The sequence below is a fragment of the Peromyscus eremicus genome, chromosome 2, assembly GCF_949786415.1.
Source record: "Peromyscus eremicus chromosome 2, PerEre_H2_v1, whole genome shotgun sequence".
Classification (NCBI taxonomy): Eukaryota; Metazoa; Chordata; class Mammalia; order Rodentia; family Cricetidae; genus Peromyscus; species Peromyscus eremicus.
Window position 1 is genome coordinate 68,186,091 of NC_081417.1, and position 20,157 is coordinate 68,206,247.

General features: G+C 45.1%; 1 protein-coding gene across 1 annotated transcript in view; it reads left to right on the forward strand.

The window, feature by feature from the left end:
• The window catches only part of Nr4a3 (nuclear receptor subfamily 4 group A member 3), a 33,174-nt gene extending 15,137 nt beyond the window's left edge, over nucleotides 1-18,037 (forward strand). Inside the window, exons 5-7 of the mRNA XM_059255752.1 lie at nucleotides 3,145-3,344; nucleotides 6,252-6,430; nucleotides 17,693-18,037. Coding sequence (XP_059111735.1) covers nucleotides 3,145-3,344; nucleotides 6,252-6,430; nucleotides 17,693-17,940 — 627 coding nt within the window. The 3' untranslated portion in view covers nucleotides 17,941-18,037. The remainder of the gene's footprint in view (nucleotides 1-3,144; nucleotides 3,345-6,251; nucleotides 6,431-17,692) is intronic.
• Nucleotides 18,038-20,157: the final 2,120 nt, after the last annotated feature.

The following is a 20,157-nucleotide window of genomic DNA, read 5'->3' on the forward strand; positions in this document are numbered from 1 at the left end:
TTCTATGTTCAGAGGCACATACATATGATCCTTCTCTCCCCAACTGCTGCTGGTAGCTCAGGTTGCGTCTGATTTTGGTTCCAGAATTCTGGGACTTGGACAAGAATGACTGCAGGTGAATCCCAAAGGGTTTACAGTCAGGCAAGCTGGGCCTGCGGGTTTTTGTTCTGTGTTTTGTTTTGTTTCGTTTTGTTTTGTTTTTTCCTTGTTGAGTTCTGTCAAAGTAAAGTTCATGCCCCAAGCAGGCAGGGACTGCTCTTACCATTGCAGGAGGCATGAACTGTAAGCCCAGCAGGGCTTGGGCCTGCAGAGAACCCTGGTGAAAACTGCTTGCTCTGGTGGGTTCTGAGCAAATCCTGGAAACAGAACTGTTGTTGATTCCTGAGCCCTGGTTTTGGGGAAGCCAATGCAGGATGTGGTAAATTGCAGTTCCTATTCCCAGTGGGGAGTTTGCAAGTCCTTTAGGTTTTTCTCCCTCCACTCAACCCACTATTGAAAAACAAACTCATGCAGGACCAGCATCCAAGTCTAGGCCATAACATCATGCGTGGTGTGACTTAGCAGTATTTACAACTTTTGAATGCACAAGGCAGGGGAATCATAGCAATTAGCTAATCTGCTGGGCACCCAGAGACTACAATGGGCACAGAGCAGTTGCTCTGTGATTTGTCTAGAGATGCACAGCTGATCTCTTTTCTCAACTCTTCTCCAGTTAAGAGAGTACATGTTTAAAAAAAAAAAAAAAAAGATGGCGGACTCACTCAGGGTCTCATAGTCTTTCCAAATGTCCTCCAGAAGGGAGCTGCCTCTGTTTCCTGGACTTGTTCCCATGCTCCGTGATATCACCCAGTATCTGAGACCTCATAAAATCCCAGGCAAACTGTGGGATTGTTGGGGACAAAGGAAGCAAGGCTCTGAACTAGACCTGATGTTACAAGATCTTGGAAGGTTAAGGTGAAAATGAGAAAGCTTCTGCTTAATACAGTGCAGTCTCCATTCAATAAATGTGGAAGGTGAGGGGTGGTGACCCTGTCGGAACGCTTTATCAGTAACATCACTGTCATCTGCTTTTTAACTCACTCTACATCTCAGGCCCTTCCCAAGGAAACACAAAAGAGCTTCAAAGATGTCATTATCTCTACTCCATAGAGAAGAAAACTGGACCCCACTACAGTATTTTACTAACTAGGAGCCCAAATAGGGTAAAGGTCTGTGGGCTCAACATCTGATGTCTATACATTCCTGACTTACTGCTTCTGGGTAAACAGAAAAAACAGACCCATTTACTTCTAGTGGCTCTTCACATGAGGCAGGAGTGCCTTGCTGTCCATTGGCTGCTCGTCAGCTGTTTCTCCTCCAATCAGGTCTGGGCTTTGTGGCAAACTGAGGCACCCACCCTGACTATTCTTGCACTAAAAAGAAATAAAGTCAGTGGGGATGTAGTTCAGTGATAGAGCACCTACCTAACATGTACAAGGTGTGAGTCTGATCCTTTGCATCCAAGCCTTTTCGGAACATGTGAGGGGTGCTGAGGATTAAACATCAGAGCCTTAATCATTCCGTGTAAGTAGTAAGCTGCGTCCCCAGCCAACATCAGACATATTAACAGTCAGCTTGTAGTCCCAGTACACAGGAGGCAGAGGCAGGAGGATTGCTGCAAGTTTGAGGTCAGCCTATGTAGTGGTCTATGTAGTGAGTTTTAGGCCAGCCGTGGCCCCATAGTAAGACCCTGTCTCAAAATATAAAAACCGAAGTCAAGAGGCATAGGACTTAAAATCCCAGGCCTTAAGCCCTAGCTTACCGTTGTCACTTATGTAACCCAGGAAAGTTTCACAGCTCGTCTGAGCCTCAGTCTCCTCACCTATAAAATAAGGAGGAAAAGCCCTGCCCGGTGAGGGTCAAGGGGCGGGGCTACAGAGCTGCTCTTCCAGGTGAACACCAGGGAAGGCAGTGGTGCACCTGTTCACACTGCAGCTCTCACATCTCTGTGTTATCGTCTTCCCTTGGTCTTTATTGTGCCACGTAGATCATCCTGCCTGATGCAGAAGCGGTTTTGCCTCCATTGAGTCAGGCAAGCTGTACCTTTACCAGAGTAGCCCAAAGCTTGGAAGAGACCTCCTCCCCCTCCTCTTCCTCCTCCTCCTCCCTCCTCCTCTGTCTTCCTCTTCTCCCTACCTTCTACCCCCAGGTTCCTAGGTCTGTGCTATCTAGTATGTCTTTCTGTGATGAGGAACATGTACCCTACCCCACATGACAGTTAAGCACCTGAAATATGGCTAGTGTGATAAGAAACTAAACTTTTGTTTTTGTCTGATTTTGATTAATACAAGCAGTCACAATCCCCAAGTCTGGTGGCATACAGCTGTCTGGGCTCTGCAACAGAGGAACTCCCCACCCAACACATACACTTCCAGATTTATCTCATAGCAATCCATCAGCAGCTAGCAAAAGTTAATCATCTTTTCTCCTATTGGTTAACTATGTGATTTTCACACTTCCATGTACATTAGAACCCTCAGCTTTGATAAGAAGCAGTCTGTTGGACCCACCTCCAGAGTTTCTGATGAAGCAGTCCTGGGATTGCCATTTCTAGCACAATACCCAGTGTTGCTGACACTACTGGTCTAGAAACTATACTTTAAAAATCTCTGGCTCCTTACTGAGGGCATCTTTTTGGTATGCCACAATGCTACAGCAGAACCCATGGAGCCAGAAGGCCTACTCAGACCCAAGACCCTAGGGCAATGGCTTCCATGTGGGCAATGGTTTCTCCCATGGGATGCTCTGTGGTATCATCTGTGGAGCTTTTAAAGTTCCCAACGGGCAGACCTCACTCCAGATCACTTATATTGGCCTCTCTGGGGGTAGAACTGAGACACTAGTGCTTTATAAAACTCCCCAGATGACATCGACAAACCCCTGCACTGATGAGACTTGAAGGGACTTTTATCTATTGGATAATAACAATAAATTCATTTTATTTTATGTCCCAGGGCCATTGGAGGATCAGATGAGGCTGTGAATGTTAATAGGTTTTATAAAGGGGGCTAAGATTTAGGCATTGACATCTGGGCAGAGCCAGTCTCAAAAGATGGCGCCATCCCCATGCAATCAGGTTAATGCTGTCTGTGCATTATTTTCCAGTACTGTCCCACTGACCAGGCCACTGCCGGCACAGATGCTGAGCACGTGCAGCAGTTCTACAACCTCCTGACGGCCTCCATTGACGTGTCCAGAAGCTGGGCAGAAAAGATCCCAGGATTCACTGATCTCCCCAAAGAAGATCAGACGTTACTTATAGAATCAGCCTTTTTGGAGCTGTTTGTTCTCAGACTTTCCATCAGGTATGTTCTATTATTTTATCTTCCCTCAGCCTTCTCATTTGTAACAGTGGGGGGTTTATTGAAGAAATAGAGATGAAATGTATTCAAACATTAAAACACTGAGCAGTGGGGACTAGAAAGAATGATGGAGTGGGATCCAGGATCCTGGGTTCCAGTCTGAGGTCCACCAGGAGTAGACACAGTATAAGGCTCTGAGCAGAGTGTTGCCTCACTAGGAATCCAGATCTTTTCTACGCAAAATAGAGGATGGATGTGATGGTCCCTTAAGTCTGTGGCTCTAGGACTGTTCTCAGGGTGCAGATGGTGTTTGTGGAAATGCTGGGTTTGCCTTATGAGTTTCTATTTCACAAGTGATTGTTGCAACATTCTTGAAGGGCCTCTGAAAGTTCGACAGCTGAGTTCTTGGGTCAAAAGATTTGGTCCACTCTTTAGTGTTCAGTGGCAGCAAACATGAGGAGGATGTGAATTCTGTCTATCATCTAGCTAGCTAGCTATCATTTCTTTCTTTTTTTCTTCATTCATTCATTTATTCATTCATTCATAGATAAATAGGTCCACTAGGTAGCTTAGCCTGACCTTAGACTCACAGCTGACCTTGAGCTTGGAATCTTCCCTGTTCCAACCTCCAGAGTGCTGGGGACTCAGGGGTGCACTGCCATGCCCAATAGGAAGTGACTTTTCAAATAACTTCAACTTCAGACCTACGCTCCTCTCCACACATGTCGTGTGTGTGTGTGTGTGTGTGTGTGTGTGTGTGTGTGTGTGTGTGTGTGTATGGATGTTTTTGTTCACCACCCAGGGCATATTCCATCTTCCTTGCTTCATTTCAATACATATTTCAGAGATAGTACCTGTATTTCACCAGATATTATAAGAAAAATGATCATTCCCCTCTTTCTCTTCTCTACCACCTGTTTCCATTTCATATTGTAGCATCAGAAACTCCTGCGTAAAGTGTAGCTCCTGTGCCTTGAACTAGTGGCTACAGAATAATACTGAAATCTGCATTTTAGCTATACTCTCTTGATTCTGAAGCCAATGGTTGAATGTCCACGTTCAAACTCTGAGGTAGAAACATTCTGTCCATCTGCCCCCTGTATGGCGGGATCTGAGGCAGAGATGGGATAGAGCTGTAGCTAGAGTGCCAAAGTTTAGCTTAATTTGCAGCCAATCCAGTGCATGAGAGCTGGGAGAGACGTGCCTGTCATCTGAGGCACATGGCAAAGGATTAGGCTGAAGATAAGCTCCATGCAGGTGGACGCCACACTTCACCAAGCTCTCTGTAGTGCCTGTCTCCAGGAACAGCTCATCCTTGGTGCTCAGTAAATACCGGCTGAGTGAAGGAATGAATAAAGCTATTCATCCAGAAGCGTGGTTAGAAAGACACTGGCTTGTGTGTGCGATTGACCTAGAGAGAGAAATATGGAGCACGATATTTCAAAGTTAAGGAAAAGCCAAGATTAGAGTAAGGATCCCACAGAATTGAGAAGTAGCTACACCTAATACTCTGAATCCTCTTGTGTGCTAGGCACTGTGCGTGGGCTTTCAAAAAAAATCTTCATTTTCTTTAATTCCCTCTGCAACCTTAGGAAATTATGATTAAATTCCTGTTCCATAGATAAGAGAAAGGAAGTCCAGAGAGATGAAAGGAGGGCCCAAGGTTACCCTGCTAAGCCATCATGGCCAAGCCGAGATTTCAGGGCCCCTTTTATGAGGGAGAAAGGGGATGGTTGCAGACACAGTATAAACCATTAGCAAGTTTAGAAACACCCTCCTGTGGCCCCCTTATTTTAGTTCAAGGAGGTAGTGTTCTCTGCCACCTCGGACTCTGTGATCGGCACTTGGAGAAACTTGTTGCTTTGAATTTGCATAATGGAACTGTAGTGTCTAGCCTCCGGCCTTATCAGCTTCTGGCATTGAAGAAAATAAGGGAGCAGCCTTGACTCGGGAGCCCCAAAGGGAAGTCTCCTGTTCACTGCAGAGAGAGGCCATTGTATGACTTTTCTTGAGGAAACCTCATAACAAAGGTCTATTCACCCCAGAGAAGGGCCAACAACAGGGCAAAGAAAGGCTTGTGTCCAAGTTCAGGATGGGGAACCCGTACATTTACTGGGTTAATAGGGGCATACGTGAGGGTTTGGTTTCAGGAGTGTGTGCCCCCCCAAAGATGTATCGCTGAAAAGTCACACCTAGCATGGATAATGGCCTTGCCAAAGCTGCATAGATGGACCCCCGCTTCCAGTCAGTTTTCTACCTTCTATTAACTTCAACACCTCCCTTGACTGCATGTAACAGGGTGCGGCAGTATTACGCGCTTCTAAGTGTACGAAGCAGGAGGGAGTCAGTGGCTATGATCTCAGGTGAGGGTCTCATGACCCTCTCCTCACTCCTGTGAGGGAACCCTAATAGGCCTGATGTTGTGAGGGACTCCTGGGACCCCCCAACATACAATTACTTGCATTGCTACTTCATAACTGTAATTTTGCTACTGTTGTGAGTTGTAATGCAAATGTCTGATATGCAGATTGTCTTAGGTGACCGCTGTGAAGGTGTCATTCGACCCTGCCAAGGGGGTTGCACCTGACAGGTTGGGAACCACTGCCCCTAGATAGTCTCTGAGGGCTTGCTTCTCCACATTCCATCCCAGACAAGCCAGCAGCTGATTGATTCTAGCACTAGACAGCAGGTATGTCTGTCCATGTTCCCTAAGGACATTATCACAGACAGACACGGACAGACGGTCAGGTTGTTCGGTCCCAGGAGCACGCCTTTGTTCATGGCAGTACTGCACACACTTTCCAGTGCTGCCCCATGCTGATGTTGGCCCCTGTGAATTATGATGTTGCCATGTTAGCCAGACTAAGAGGACCTATTTAATGTGTCTCCCCCTCCTCTGCCCACCCCCAGGTCAAACACTGCTGAAGATAAGTTTGTGTTCTGCAATGGACTTGTCCTGCATCGACTTCAGTGCCTTCGTGGATTTGGAGAGTGGCTCGACTCCATTAAAGACTTTTCTTTAAATTTGCAGAGCCTGAACCTTGATATCCAAGCCTTAGCCTGCCTGTCAGCACTGAGCATGATCACAGGTAAGTGCCAGCTTCCGACCATGTCCCCTTTTCTCTTGCCTGTGTCCAGGTGGCTTCTGGGCTTCTGCACAGCTAACTAGGAAATGACTGCCCCTTTCCTGAAGTCCACCAAATTTGATCTAGTTTAAATAAGGAAAGCATGTGTCCACAACTTAACTCCTAGGAGCTTGTAGGAGAGAGGGTTGGAACTATTGAGTTATCAACAAAACCCGATTGCTCTGGAGCTCTGCTGGCTTTTGGCCTGGCTACTTCAAGGCTGTTTTTACAAAAGGTTTCCAGGAAGATAATCTTAATCACCCTGCTATTCCTATAGGCCCCTTCCCAGTTCTTGCCTAGAGACCTAAAGTAAAGAACTACAGGCGTATGGAAGACAGCTTCACTTACTAATCCTGATTGAGAGGGAGTTGAGAATTAATGTGTTATCTGTCAAAATGAAAACAACTCAAGTCCACGGCTTTTTAAAACGTTCAAAAACAGAAGTATAAAACTGGTTCGGTTTCTGGGGCTGAGGAGATGGCTGGGGTGGTAAAGGACTTGCCTGGCAAGCACAAAGACCTGTGTTCAATCCCCAGAACCCATGTAAAGAAGCTGGATGTGGTGGCATTTGCCTGTGACCCCAGCACTGAGGAGGTGGAGACAGGGGATCCCTGAGGGCTCACTGGCCAACAAATCTTGCCTAATTGGATGAGCTCCAGGCCAATGAGAAACTCTTATCTCAGGGAGGGTAGGTGGTATTCCTAAGGAAGATACCCAAGGATCCAATGATGTCCTCTGCCCCCCTACACACACACACACACACACACACAATGTTCAGTTTCTGTATTATTCTACTCACCCACTACTTGTCCCATCACCCTGTGCTCTGGAGGTGCTGCTGCTCTGGGTCTCCTTCATCCCTCATCCCTGAAGTGTCTTATTAGGTTGCATCTTAATCAGTGATACCAGAGCCTAGGGAGATAGTGACAGGATGTGAAGCTCATCCCCATCTTCTGGGTCAGACCCAAGCCCAGCTAGGCTGATTGGCTGAGGGTCCACTTCAGACTGGATATGCTTTTGACTAGAGGAAACATTTCCCAGATAGGTAGGGAGTACTGATTGTGTCCTCAGCATAGCTGGCCTCTCCTTTCTGATGCAGCCTTGCTCTACCTGATTCAGTGGTTCTCAACCTGTGAGTCATGACCCCTTGGGGGGAGGTACCAAATGACCCTTTCACAGGGGTTGCCTAAGACTGTCTGCATATCAGATATGTACCAGTCATAACAGTTGCAAAATTACAGTTATGAAGTAGCAATAAAAATAATATTATGGTTAGGGGTCACCACAACTTGAGGAACTGTATTAAGGGGTTACAGCATTAGGAAGGTTGAGAACCACTAGTCTAAGCACTATTGACATGCATCTGCTCAGGTCAACTTCTGTGAACCAAAGTTAGACGTATTTGTGTGCCTCTAGAGGCCAGGCCAGTCATGTGCCTGACTAATTCTTCCTGGTCTTTGGTCCAGGGTAGGAAGCTCAGCTCTTATTAGGGCCACCATAGTCTTCCAAGACTGTAAAACAAAAGAGTACGGATTCCACTGACAGGGCTTTCTGATGTCAGAGCAGAGCGCCCAAAAAATCGGTGTTTAAGAGCCAAGCACAAGAGCATCACTCCCAAGACTAATGAGACTAAGCCCCAAGATCACCTTGTCCTCTAGCTCTTCAGCTCCATTTCGGACCCATCCAGCATTTCCGGGACAGTTAGACTTCCAAAACTGCAAAGTATAGAATTTCCTCATTTACAAAAGATGAAATCTTTTGAGCCTGCATTAGCTTTCTGCGACCAAAGCCAGTTCATTGCCATGTCACTATGGAAATGGGAGCTGAATATATGCTCACTGGCCTAGGGGCTGTCTCGCATGTCACTGCGTCTTCAAAGATGATGACACATCCCTGGAGGAGACAGGATGTGTAAATTAATCCCTAGGATGCAGAGAGTTGAATGGGGACCAAGTGTCAAGAGATCACAGGTGAGGGAGCAGAGCGTGTCTCCAGGCTACTGTGGAGGGATTATAGGCGTAAGTAAAAATGTCCTGAAGCTGCGGTGAATATGACGGACCTAAGTTTCACAAAGGAAATGGTGATAAGAGAAGCCACTGGCTGACAGGAAGAGTGGTGCAGGACTCAGGGTCTCTCCTCAGCCGTCCACACCTAGTCGGGCAGGTGGGATCTGTCCTGAGAGGAACAGGATGGCCAGCCTTGCATTCTAGAATGATCTCCAGTGGCAGCTGACTTTGAGCACCAAGTGAGGGAGGAGAGCAGGAGAGAGTTGGCAGTGTTGGGACTGCAGCTCACAGCGAGGGCCTGACCAGGAGGCCCAGTCCTTGTTCTGTCTCACTCTGTGGAAGCTAATGGACACCGGGTACCTAAAGAGCCCAGAGGAGGAACTAAGAGCAAGATGGTGCTGGCCTCCGCATCCCATCTGTGCTGTGCTGTGATCAGAGCTGACCAGCCCACTGTCCACTCAGGTAGACATTTGCTGGAGGACCAGGCAGTTTGGCATGGCAGGAAAAGCATGGGTTTCCAGTTCTAGCAACCCTTATATTAATCTGGAGTCTGATGTTTCATCAGCAAGGGCGATTGAGTAACACAGTTCTCTTCTCTGCGCTTCTGTTTCTTCATCCACACACTAGGAATAATAACATCCGTTCCATAGGGTGGCAGTGTAGGTTATAAAAAACTACATTGATGATGTAGCCAAACTGGATTCATGACAGACATTAGATCTACTGATGTTTCTCCTTGGCGTGGCAATAACAGAGCCCCCCCAGCCCCCCCCCTCCCGCCCCCAGCTGGGCTCATGCGTGTCCTTCTCTTTGGAAACCTTGACCAGTGCAAAGTGAAACTCTTTGTCATGAAGAAAAGTTGGTAGCTTTATAAGGCAGTATGAGTCGGGCATGATGACTCACACCTATAATTCCAGCACTCGGGGGACAAGAGGATCATGAACTCAAGACTAGTTTGTCCTACATGGTGAGTTCCAGACCAGCCTGTCTCAAACGAAACAAAGCAGGCAGCATAGTATATGTTGGGTGATTACTTCCTTAGACACTTGAGAGACTCAACGGAGGACAGTGATTACAAAGCGCTTATGCTAGACCGGCAATGGGCTGAGTGATTTGTCTGTAGGTCTTTCCTACAGGGCAACTCCAGTTCCTGCCTTCACTCCTGCCAGCCTTCACAGAGTAAGCTGTCAGAGGTGCTGCACACATTACACAAGCAGAATTAGCCCTCCAGTCTCACAGAACTTTTGGGACTTGGTGTCTGGGAAGGTTTGGGTTGCATGAAAGCATTAGACAATAGACGGGGGGGGGGGAAGCCTAGAAAGCAATGCCCACTGCTGTGAATATCCACTAGCATTTGAGTATGCATTCCCAAGAGCCCTGGCATCTCAGGAAGCCTTATAGTCAGAAAGAGTGGTTGTGGGGCATCAGATGAGCCCTAGGAATGAGAAAATGCATCCACAGAACTGTTGGTTCTGAAACCAGAGAGGGACTTGTGAAAGGGAAAAGGTTTTACACCATTAGCCAGTCTCAATTCCAGAAGACAGCTTCAGGAATTGAACGGTTTACTCAAACATGGATGTCTCCCCTAATTTAGTTTCTTCTTCCTCCCTTTCTCTCTAATCCTTTCACAAAATACTGAGTGGTGAGATGGGACAGGAAACAGTTTCTTCCTGATCACTCTCCCTTCCTACAGTAACAGGAAGTTCCCTATAGTTGTGGTTTTCACATGTTTTCTGGGTCCCCAATTCATCTACCCTAACCGTTGCCTCTTGCCAAAGTCAAATCACTGGAGCAATGGGAAGACTTTGCTTCTTTGCCACTGACGGGGTACAGTGTGTTGCTATCTGCTTGTAATCCTCCAAACAGAAAGTTAGTGTGGATTTATCATTTTATAAATATTGGGTGTTGCGGCCTCTCCATGCCAGGCTGTCAGTGTGTGGGAAAGAGGAGAAGAGCTGAGCATGCGTCCTGCTATCAGGAAGTTTGTAGTCTCAGACAGAAGACAAGGAGCTCTGTGCATGGTGATTAGTGTTTAGGCTCTTCTATTTGGATTTGGTTTGGTTTGGTTTGGTTTGGGGTTTTTGGTTTTTTTGCGACAGTGTCTCACTATGTATCCCTAAGTGTCCTGGAACTCACTATGTAGACCAGGCTGGCCTCGAACTCACAGACATCTGCCTGCCTCTACCTCCTGACACCACGCCTTTAATCCCAGTGCAGAGGAAGTCTGGGTAATTGCTGTGTTTTAGGGAATTACAAACACTGGAGGTACTGGTCATGAATAAATTCCCAAAGCTTTAGCATGTAGACATAAAGGTCGTTCCAACTCAGGGGAACCAAAGGTCCAGGGTATGGCCATGAATCATCCCAGCACGGTTGTGGGAAAATCGTAGACGGCCAATGACTTTCCTTCTGCATGACCTGAGCAGAAAGATGAGAACATTTCACAGAGTCCAGGCTATGATTCTGAATGACTGTGTGTTCTGGAGCAAGCACACAGGCAGAGGCAGGAGTTCCCTCTGGAGACACCAGCTTGAGTGTCTCTGAGCTCCGGGAAAGAGTAAAGGATTTTCAGAGAAACATCTGACTGTTGAGACCTTTACCTTGTGGCCTCATACTGTGAATTAACCTTGGACTATAAGCTTTTATTTCCCATCTAGTGATTAATAGGGAAATGTGATCAAACAGGTCCTTTGGAGTCAGATTGTAGAGGACATTTTGATGGCCAAATGGAGTTTTTTGAAAATTCCCCAAGGCATTCCTTTCCAGACTCAAGTATTCTGTCAGGCAAAATAATGAGCCCTTTCTCCTCTAGCTGTTTTTCTTGGTCTTCTTGGGACGTGACCTCTAAGACAGAGGAGGAAGAAAGGCAGATCTAGGGAATGCGGCGGGATCAATAGTTGGCTGATCTCCCCCTGTCTTTCTAAAGCTCCTCTGCTCACTTTGAATACCTGGCCATTCTGAATTTTCATCAAATGCAGCTATCAGCTACATGGCAAAGGGAAGTATGGGTGAAATTTGGCAGAATAATATAGTTTGGAAAAGAAAGGGAACGGTTTCAGGATTTGGAGATTAGAGATCTAAGTTCAAGTCTTTATCTGGCCACTTCCTAGCAGCATGATTTTGGGCAATCCCTCATTTTTTCTGAAAACTATTGTTTTCTTTCTCACAGAGATAAGGTCTTAGACCATTTAGGTTGCTATAACAAAATACCACAGCATGGGTAACTTATAAACAACAGAAATTCCTGTCTAGCACTCCTGGAGGCCCCTTCTAAGCACCCTCCCCAATGCTACCACATTGAGAGTTAGGCTTCAGCCCACGAATGGGAGCACAGTAAGATCATAGCCGATAATAACACGTATTTGTAGGTTTCTTATAAAGAATAAACTAGTGTGTAGCCCTACAGAGGAGGGGGAAATCATCCAAACCTTCACTGTTATTATCCTAAATGTTGGTTTCCATCAAGAGCTAACTGTTCTCAGAATCTATGAATGTATTTAGTTTCCATACAATTGCATATATATGATACATGCATGGCTTTTCTTTCTTTATGCCTTTTTATGGGCTTCATGACAGCAGGGCAGTGATGCCAATATCTTGGCTTATTGTTCTCCAGTCTTTGAATATGCAATGCTGCATGCGTGCTTTCCCTCAGGCAATGGCTGGAAAGACTCTAAAGAAGTTCCATTACATTCCCCCTTCCCACTCCATGTACTGATTGTGAACATTTTTCAGTGTCATGATTTTCTGTGGTGGCAAGGGTTTTATCATTCAGTTCACATCAGTGTGATAATATTTATTGAACCTGGGGAGATAGCCCAGTGGGAAATGACCTCAGTGTAAGCATGAGGACCCGGGTTCAATCACTAGCACTCATGTAACCCCAGCAATGTGGAGAGGACAGAGAGAGGAGATCCCTGGAGCTCACTGTCCAGCCAGCTACCTGACTCAGAGAGTTCTAGATTCACTGAGACTCTGTCTCAAAAATTAAGACGCAGAATGATAAAGCCTCCACATACACGTGTACACATGCACCCACACATATATACAAGCACATATGAACACACACTCACAACTTCCTACTGAGGCTCATTCTAGGCACTTGGGGTATACATTGGTGCCCAAACCAAAGTCTTAGGGCAAAGAGGATTTCATTGATCTTTAAAATTACCTTAGTACGTGACCAATATTAATTGAACAAATGGCTTGTAAATATCAGCAAATCTCTCAAATTAGGAAAACCTAAACTATTTTTAGCCTACATTGTTGTTAGAAAATAGTCTGACTTCCCAAGAGCTGCCTAATTTCGATTTAGATGGATTCAGTTGATGTCTGTGGTACACCTGCCACATGCCAGGTGCATAGTCCCTTACCCTTAAAGAGCCGTGGTCTTGGAGAGACAGACACCCACTCAAAGACAGGAAAGCGCTTGTACACCTCAAGCTGACTTGTGGCTTCCTGACCAGTGTGGGTTCTGGGACTGCCCACCAGTCAGTCAAGGACATGTGACCTAGCCAAAGGCTGGCTGCGGCAGCAGCAGGACTTCCTAGAGAAAGAGGTGAGGTTTAGAGCAGGAAGTCCCGTTTGCTGTTTCACAAACAGCCCCATTTCTCTTCCGCGTTGGCTGGAACTGTGCTATCTCTAAGTTGGCCAGTGCCCCAAGACCTGCTCAAAAAGCTGGCTGGGGGGATGGGCTACTGCTAAACACTGTCTGTCTCTTTCTCCATCCACTGCTCTCTGCTCCAAGGAAGAGAACCTGGTGCTCCTTTGATCAGCCAAGAGGCCACAGTGAGAACTGTAAAACAGCAAAAGTTAGCTCAATATAAGAAGCTGAGACGAAACTGTTTGAAATTGGAATAACCTCCCTTGGGAGAGAGTTCTCATAGGCAGAACCATGTGAAATTAAAATAAGCTGCCTTGGGAAGTGAAGTTTATAGAGACTAGGTGAACACAGGGTAGAGATGCTGCCCAGCAGCTCTGAGGGACAAGGATTGACTAGGGTTGTGCTTCTCTGCCCGGCATACAGAGCACTGGACATAGTGTTGTATGTTTTGGCTGTGTGGGCCTCGGGCAGAGCCCAGGGTTCTGTATTTCTCCCAAGCTCCAAGGTTATGTTGATGCTGCTGGGATGGGAGCCATTCTTTAAGGAACAAGGGAACCTATTGGTGATTGGGATTCTTTGATATTAATAATAGCTAATATGTTTAAGCCAGTGTGCCAAGAATTTTACATGTGTGGTCCTGATGTTGTTTAATAAATTTGGAAGTACCTGGGATGGATCACAACAAGGAAGCCAGTCAAAAGCAATTCAAACAACATAGGCAGCAGATAGTAGAGATCTTCTCCAGAGGAAGTGGGAATTGAGAGAAGAACACAGATGTAAGGAACACCACCCAGAGAGTAACTGAAGTTACTGGGATAGGTTAAATTAATAGCTCCCCCCTACTCCCCGAGAAGGGATCCCCAGAAGAGTTTGGAGGGAGATTTACACACAAATGAATTCAGAGCCATGGGCAACATGGATGGTAACAAATTGAGTTTTAAATACAATGCAAGTATTTATTAAGCGCCTACTATATGCCTGGCATTATTCCAAGTACTCTGCATGTAAAGATCATTTAATTCTCACAGCAAGACAAGAGGCAACTACCACTTTAGCCCCCTTTCCGAAGCGTGGAAACAGACCCAGATAATAGCTGACAGAGCTGACGGAAACAGGCCCAGTCGCTCTCAGCTAATGGCTGCCAGAGCTGGTGGAAACAGGCCCAAAGTCACCCAACTAGTAGCTGCCAGAGCTGAGAGGTGCAGAGAGGGAGTGTCTGTGTGGGAAGTGTGAGCGTTTATAAAGTTCTTTACTGTTGTGAGTGTCTTAACAACTCCCAACTCATCCTTTCAATCTGAGACACTTCCACATTTAATGTCTATTTAATCATTTCTTAAACAGCTTTGGTCTTCCGTCTTACAGATTCATCTATCAGACGCGTATTAGGTGTCCCTGATGTGTTAGGATTGGTGCAGGAGAGGGGACCACAGTGAGCAAATACAGGGCATTTCTCCAGGGAGCTTAAATCTAAGGAGGGAGGGAGGCGACTGTCACATGAATATCGGATTTCAGACTTGCATGTCCTGTATTATAAAGAGAATCTGACCTAGACTAGGAGCCAAGAAGGAAGCTTCCTTGAGGGAATACTGGATCTGAGATGAGTGGATCTTAACTAGCTGACAGGGGAAGAACATGAGCATAGACTTAAGTGTCTCCTTATTTCACTCAATCAATCCCTCCCGCTCCCTCTCTCCCCTTTTCTCTTCACCTCCTCTCTTCCTTCTTCCTCTCCTCCGACCTCCTCTTTCCCTCCAACTCCATCCTGTCTGCCTCCTGCCCGGCAGAGCCGTTTGTGACAGGGATAGCTAACAGGCACGGGAATCCAAACTTGTCTTTAGATGGGAACTGCCCCACGGGTAGAGTGGGCTGTTTTCGTCACTGCTCTCCCCCACTGTCTATAGCTCTGTTTGCCACAGACCCGGTACTTAATGAACATCTATTGAAAGAAGTAATTAGCCACTAGTTAATTAGATTCACAGAAAGTAAGAGGATACTAAAGGAGGGCGGGTTTATATGAGAATGAGGAGAAACTTTCTGACCGTTAGAGGCAGTGAAAGGCAGATACAGCCGCCCATGAGTGAAGTTCTCCCAGATTTGGTTTGAAAGAAGCTGGCCACTTGGGAATTTCAACCCTAGGCAATGCACTTAACTTTTTGAGTCTTCTTACATATTAATTAAAGATAACGGATCATCTTGTCTCTTTCTGAGCTAAAATAGTCTAAGTAAAAGAGTATAAACTAAGGGCTATTAGATGAGTTTTATCAGCAGGTTGAAATGACTGACCTGCCCATCTAGCTGGAACCTGACTCTGGTTTTGTAGTACCTTGGAGTGGACAGTCTTCTCTTAGGTGGGAATTTAAACAAAGAGGATCGAATCCCTTCCAACGTACACACACAATGTTTGTGACGCATGTCTAATACTTAACTGTGACTATAAATTCTGTTTTGACGTCTTGGAAACATAATGCTTGAGTTAAAATACTGAAAGGCAGGATGAATATTGTATAAATCCAATGCAAAAAGCTTGTTGGTCAAATCATGGGGCTGGGGGGGGGGGCGAGTTCATTGCTGAGGATCCAACCCAGTGCATCACACACCCTAGGTGAGTACTCCACCACTGAGCTGCATCCCTTCTGCCCAGAAAAAGCTTAATCTTCTATACATAATTCTCTAGGAAAGGAGAAACCCAAATATCTGACTCCCCCTCTCTCTCTGTATTTATGAACTCTGCATTTCAGCTCTGTAGCTGTTTGCCAATTTTCAAAGGAGGAGGGGGAGGGTGTCCCTTCAACTAAATGTCAGTGATTAGAATTTTAAGAAATTTTAAACTGCTGAGAAGGTTCCAGACACTTGGTGACTCCCTGGTGATCTGAAAACCTTGCTGGCTGCTTGCTGGCAGGAGTATACACAGAGACTGAATTTTTATCTTCGCTCCTACGGAAAACTAAAGAAGCCACAGACCTTGTGAGTGGCCACAGCAACAAAGAAGGAGTGAGGTGCCTTTGGCTCCTAACAGGAGTGTCTATGAATTCCTCAAGGAATTCCAGGCCTGGTTGATCCAGCTGGCAGGAGGTATCGATCTCCACTTCAATTCGCTGAATAAATAATGGTTGCCATAGTTATTGAGCAAGGCGACTGGCTGGAGAGCAGAGAAAACTCCATGCTCCCGTCTGTGAGTTTGGCCATGAGAAAGTCTGGCTCTACGGTCCCACAATCAATCGCCCCCCCCATCACACCCGACAAATTGCTCAGTTTCTTCATCCTGATAATGAGTGTGGGATCTTGGATGCTCTGTGAGACAGGAGGCCCTGGAAGGATAGGAAAGCCTCTGTTAATGGACCGGCATTTGATTGTGAGAGATGCCTCCTCTCCTGGGCTTGTAAATCAGATTTAATGTGTCTCAGTGCTAATAGAATTTAATATCAGCAAGTTAGTGCTTGACCATGTTATACATATGACAGGGCTTCATGAAGGACTATCTCCCACCTTGTTCTATTTAACAGTATTCTCCAAATAGCACTAACCTAGAAATTTAAAAGAAAGGTAAAAGAACCATCCAGTTTTCTCATGACTATTTTCACACTTTGTTTCTTTTCATCCTTTGATGAAAAAAATTTTACACATATGTATTTCGTGTGTATGTGTGAATGCATGTACATTCCGCAGTGCATTTGTGGAGGTCAAGAAGACAACATGGAGGAGTCATTTCTCTCCTACCGTGTGGAGACCCTAGACTAACCTCAGATCATCAGGGTTGGCACCAAATGCCCTCGCCTGCTCAACCAGTCTCCTCAATCCCAGATTTTTAGTATTATGTTTACATAAATGCAATCACAGCCTAGGTACTCTTTCATATTCTCTTCTTCATTTAATGTTACTTATATTTTTCCATCTTGTTTAATAATCTTCAGACTTATCCCTGATCGTTTTAGGATCTTATGGCCATGGCATTATTTACTCAACAGTTCCCCTCTTCTCCAACTCTGTATCTCTCCCAGAGTTTCCTTTGTTTGGGTTCTTGAGTGTGGAGTGAAAAATAGATAAATGCTGCCCCAAATACTTCCATACATACAAGGTTGTTGTTTTCAGTTGGCTTTCTTCTTTGGATAGATTCCCAAGAATAGGATAGCTTGGTCAGAGGCTGGGAACATTTTATACCTCTTGAGTCTTCCTGCCAAATTTGCCACCTGGTTCTATGCTTTGGGGAGAACAACTAAACCTTTTTGCCCAACCCCACTGCAAGCAGGACTCCTCAAAGCTCACTTTCAGTGTTTCCTCTGAGCTTGAAGCACAGGGGCTATGTGTTTAGTGGGAGGTTTGCACCTGCCTAACCAAGCCAAGTAGGCTAGGCTGGCTGGCCAGCAAGCCTCAGGGATATGCCCATTTCTGCCTCCCCAGTGCTGGGGTGATAAGCGTGTGCCACCACACCTGGCAGTTCTAGGGAATCGAAAGCAGGTCCTGACAGAGCCACTAGCTGAGCTAACACCCAGTCCACAAAGGGCACTCTAGTTGTAAAATGCCCAACCCATCTGGCAGGAAAGGAGAAAGAGCTTGAATAGGACTTCTAGTGCCTTTTGACCTGCACCCCCAAACTTACCCTCCTCTGTCCTTCTGCAGAGCGACATGGGTTAAAAGAACCAAAGAGAGTGGAGGAGCTATGCAACAAGATCACAAGCAGCTTAAAGGACCACCAGAGGAAGGGGCAGGCCCTCGAGCCCACCGAGCCCAAGGTCCTTCGCGCACTGGTGGAACTGAGGAAGATCTGCACCCAGGGCCTGCAGCGCATCTTCTACCTGAAGCTGGAGGACTTGGTGGCCCCACCTTCTATCATCGACAAGCTCTTCCTGGACACCCTGCCTTTCTGAGCAGGGAACCCCTTGCTCTGCTGGCATCTGATCATTAAGCTAGCAAAAGGATGGTTCTGAACACCCGCCCCTCCGTCCTTCCTTCAGGGGAAAAGCAGCTCCCATAGAACGCAAAGACTTTTTCTTTTCTTTTCTTTTCTTTTTTTCCTGGCGCCTTTCCTTACGATCAAAAGCCAGAAACCTTGCAGAGTATTGTGTTGGGGTTGTGTTTTATATTTAGGCTTTGGTGGGTGGGGTGGGAGGGGGGATAGAGTTGATGAGGCTTTTCTAAGAAATTGCTGACAAAGCACTTTTGAATGATGCTATCCCAGCAGAGGGGGAAAGGATAATATAACTGTTTAAAAACTCTTTCTGGGGAATACAGTTATGGTTGCTTTGTGTTTAAAAACAAGAACAGCCAAGGGCTGTTCACCAGGGTAGACTGTGTCTTAAGACTGATCCCTTTACGATATACTTCCTGTATCAAGGGTACATACGTCATGCAAGCAAGTCAGAAAATTCCCTTTCCTTCATTTCTTTATTCTTTAAAAAAAACACAAAAACAAAAACAAAAACAAATGGCAAAAGATGGAAAATTATCTACAAATCAGACTTAGCAAAATGATAATGGCTGTTTGCTTCCATATACAAGTGCAATTTTTAAAGTGCTGTCTTACTAAGTCTCGTTTGTGAACACTCCCTTATTTCATAGGAAAATAAGGAGGCAGTCATGTTAGCAAATGGCACGCTCGTTTTCCTAGCAGAGGCTTGATCCACCTGCCCTGTAGAACCCTTCGGAGGTGTGGCCCATCTAAGACTTTCAGGCCGTTCTTGATGGAATCTGACTCCTGATGACTATCCAGCTGTCCTGAAGGGGATCAGGTTATAAAATGCATTGCATACGACTGCATTCATTGTATCCTATCAACCTGGACAGAGTTCTCTAAACCCACTAAGGTCGTAGCAACGTCTGGTTCATCCATTCAGAAGCCCAAGAAGTGTTGGGAGAATCAGTCAAGTATTTGCTTCCCCTCAAGGAGAACATGCAAATAAGTAGGAACTGGGTCATACAGGGTAAGCACCAGAGGTGAAAAGGATTTATATATATATATATATAAAATTTAATTTTTGTTATTGGTTAAAGAGACAATTTTGGAAAGCAAGAAAATCATCTTTTTTTTTTTTTTTTTAAAAAAAACAACCATAGTATTAATGTGAGTACTAGAAAAGATTAGTGGGTTGCGGTTCAACATTGCGTGTTTGTGCCCCTTTTATATGTTTCTACTGTTGATGCCATATTGTTACGAAATAATTTGTTGCATAGTGTCCTTATTTGTATGAACATTTGTATGCACGTTATATTGTAATAGCTTTGCCTGTATTTATTGCAAGACCACCAGCTCCTGGAGGCTGAGTTACAGAATAATCAAATGAGGTGTTTGTGGTGACTTGGATACACCAATTAGAAATTAAATAAGCATATATATATCTATAAACATAGCAGGTTACATATATATTTATAATGTGTCTTTTTATTAACCATTTGTACAATAAATGTCACTTCCCACGCCATTATTTTACCCTTCATTTGCAGTGACCTTTAAGGCAGCACTGTTTAGCACTTTGATATGAAAATTTTGCTTATGTTTTGCTAAATTCAAATAATGTTTGAAGATTTTTAGGTCTAAAAGTCTTTATATTATATACTCTGTATCAAGTCAAGATACCTTTGGCCGTTTTGCTAAGAATCAAACTTTGAATGTCAAACTGATGTCACAGTAGCTTTTGTTAGCTTTAAATCATTTTTGCTTTAGTCTTTTAAAAAAAATAACAAAACTATGCTGTTTATATCGTCATTAAATTATACAATCAAACAAATACCAAATGAATTGCCTAATTGCTGCAAAGTATAACCCAGATAACAAATCATATCCTTTCCTCTTTTTTTTTTCCAAATCATTCGGATATTTGACCGTGTATTTTGTTTGTGTGAGATTTTATGAAAGATATTACTTTTCTTTCAAGATGACAGGGCCTGGAATGTTAGGATTTTGAACTTCAGACTTGGAAGGGGCCTGGCTCATCATCTGGTCAGATCTACTGAAATTCACAACGGAGAAAAGTGGGGCCCATTGCAGGGCAGACTGCTACAGCAGAATTGAGACTAGGACTTAATTCACATTTGCTCAGTCCTTCCCTACAACTCACTGCATCTCTAGGAAAATAGACTTTTAAACA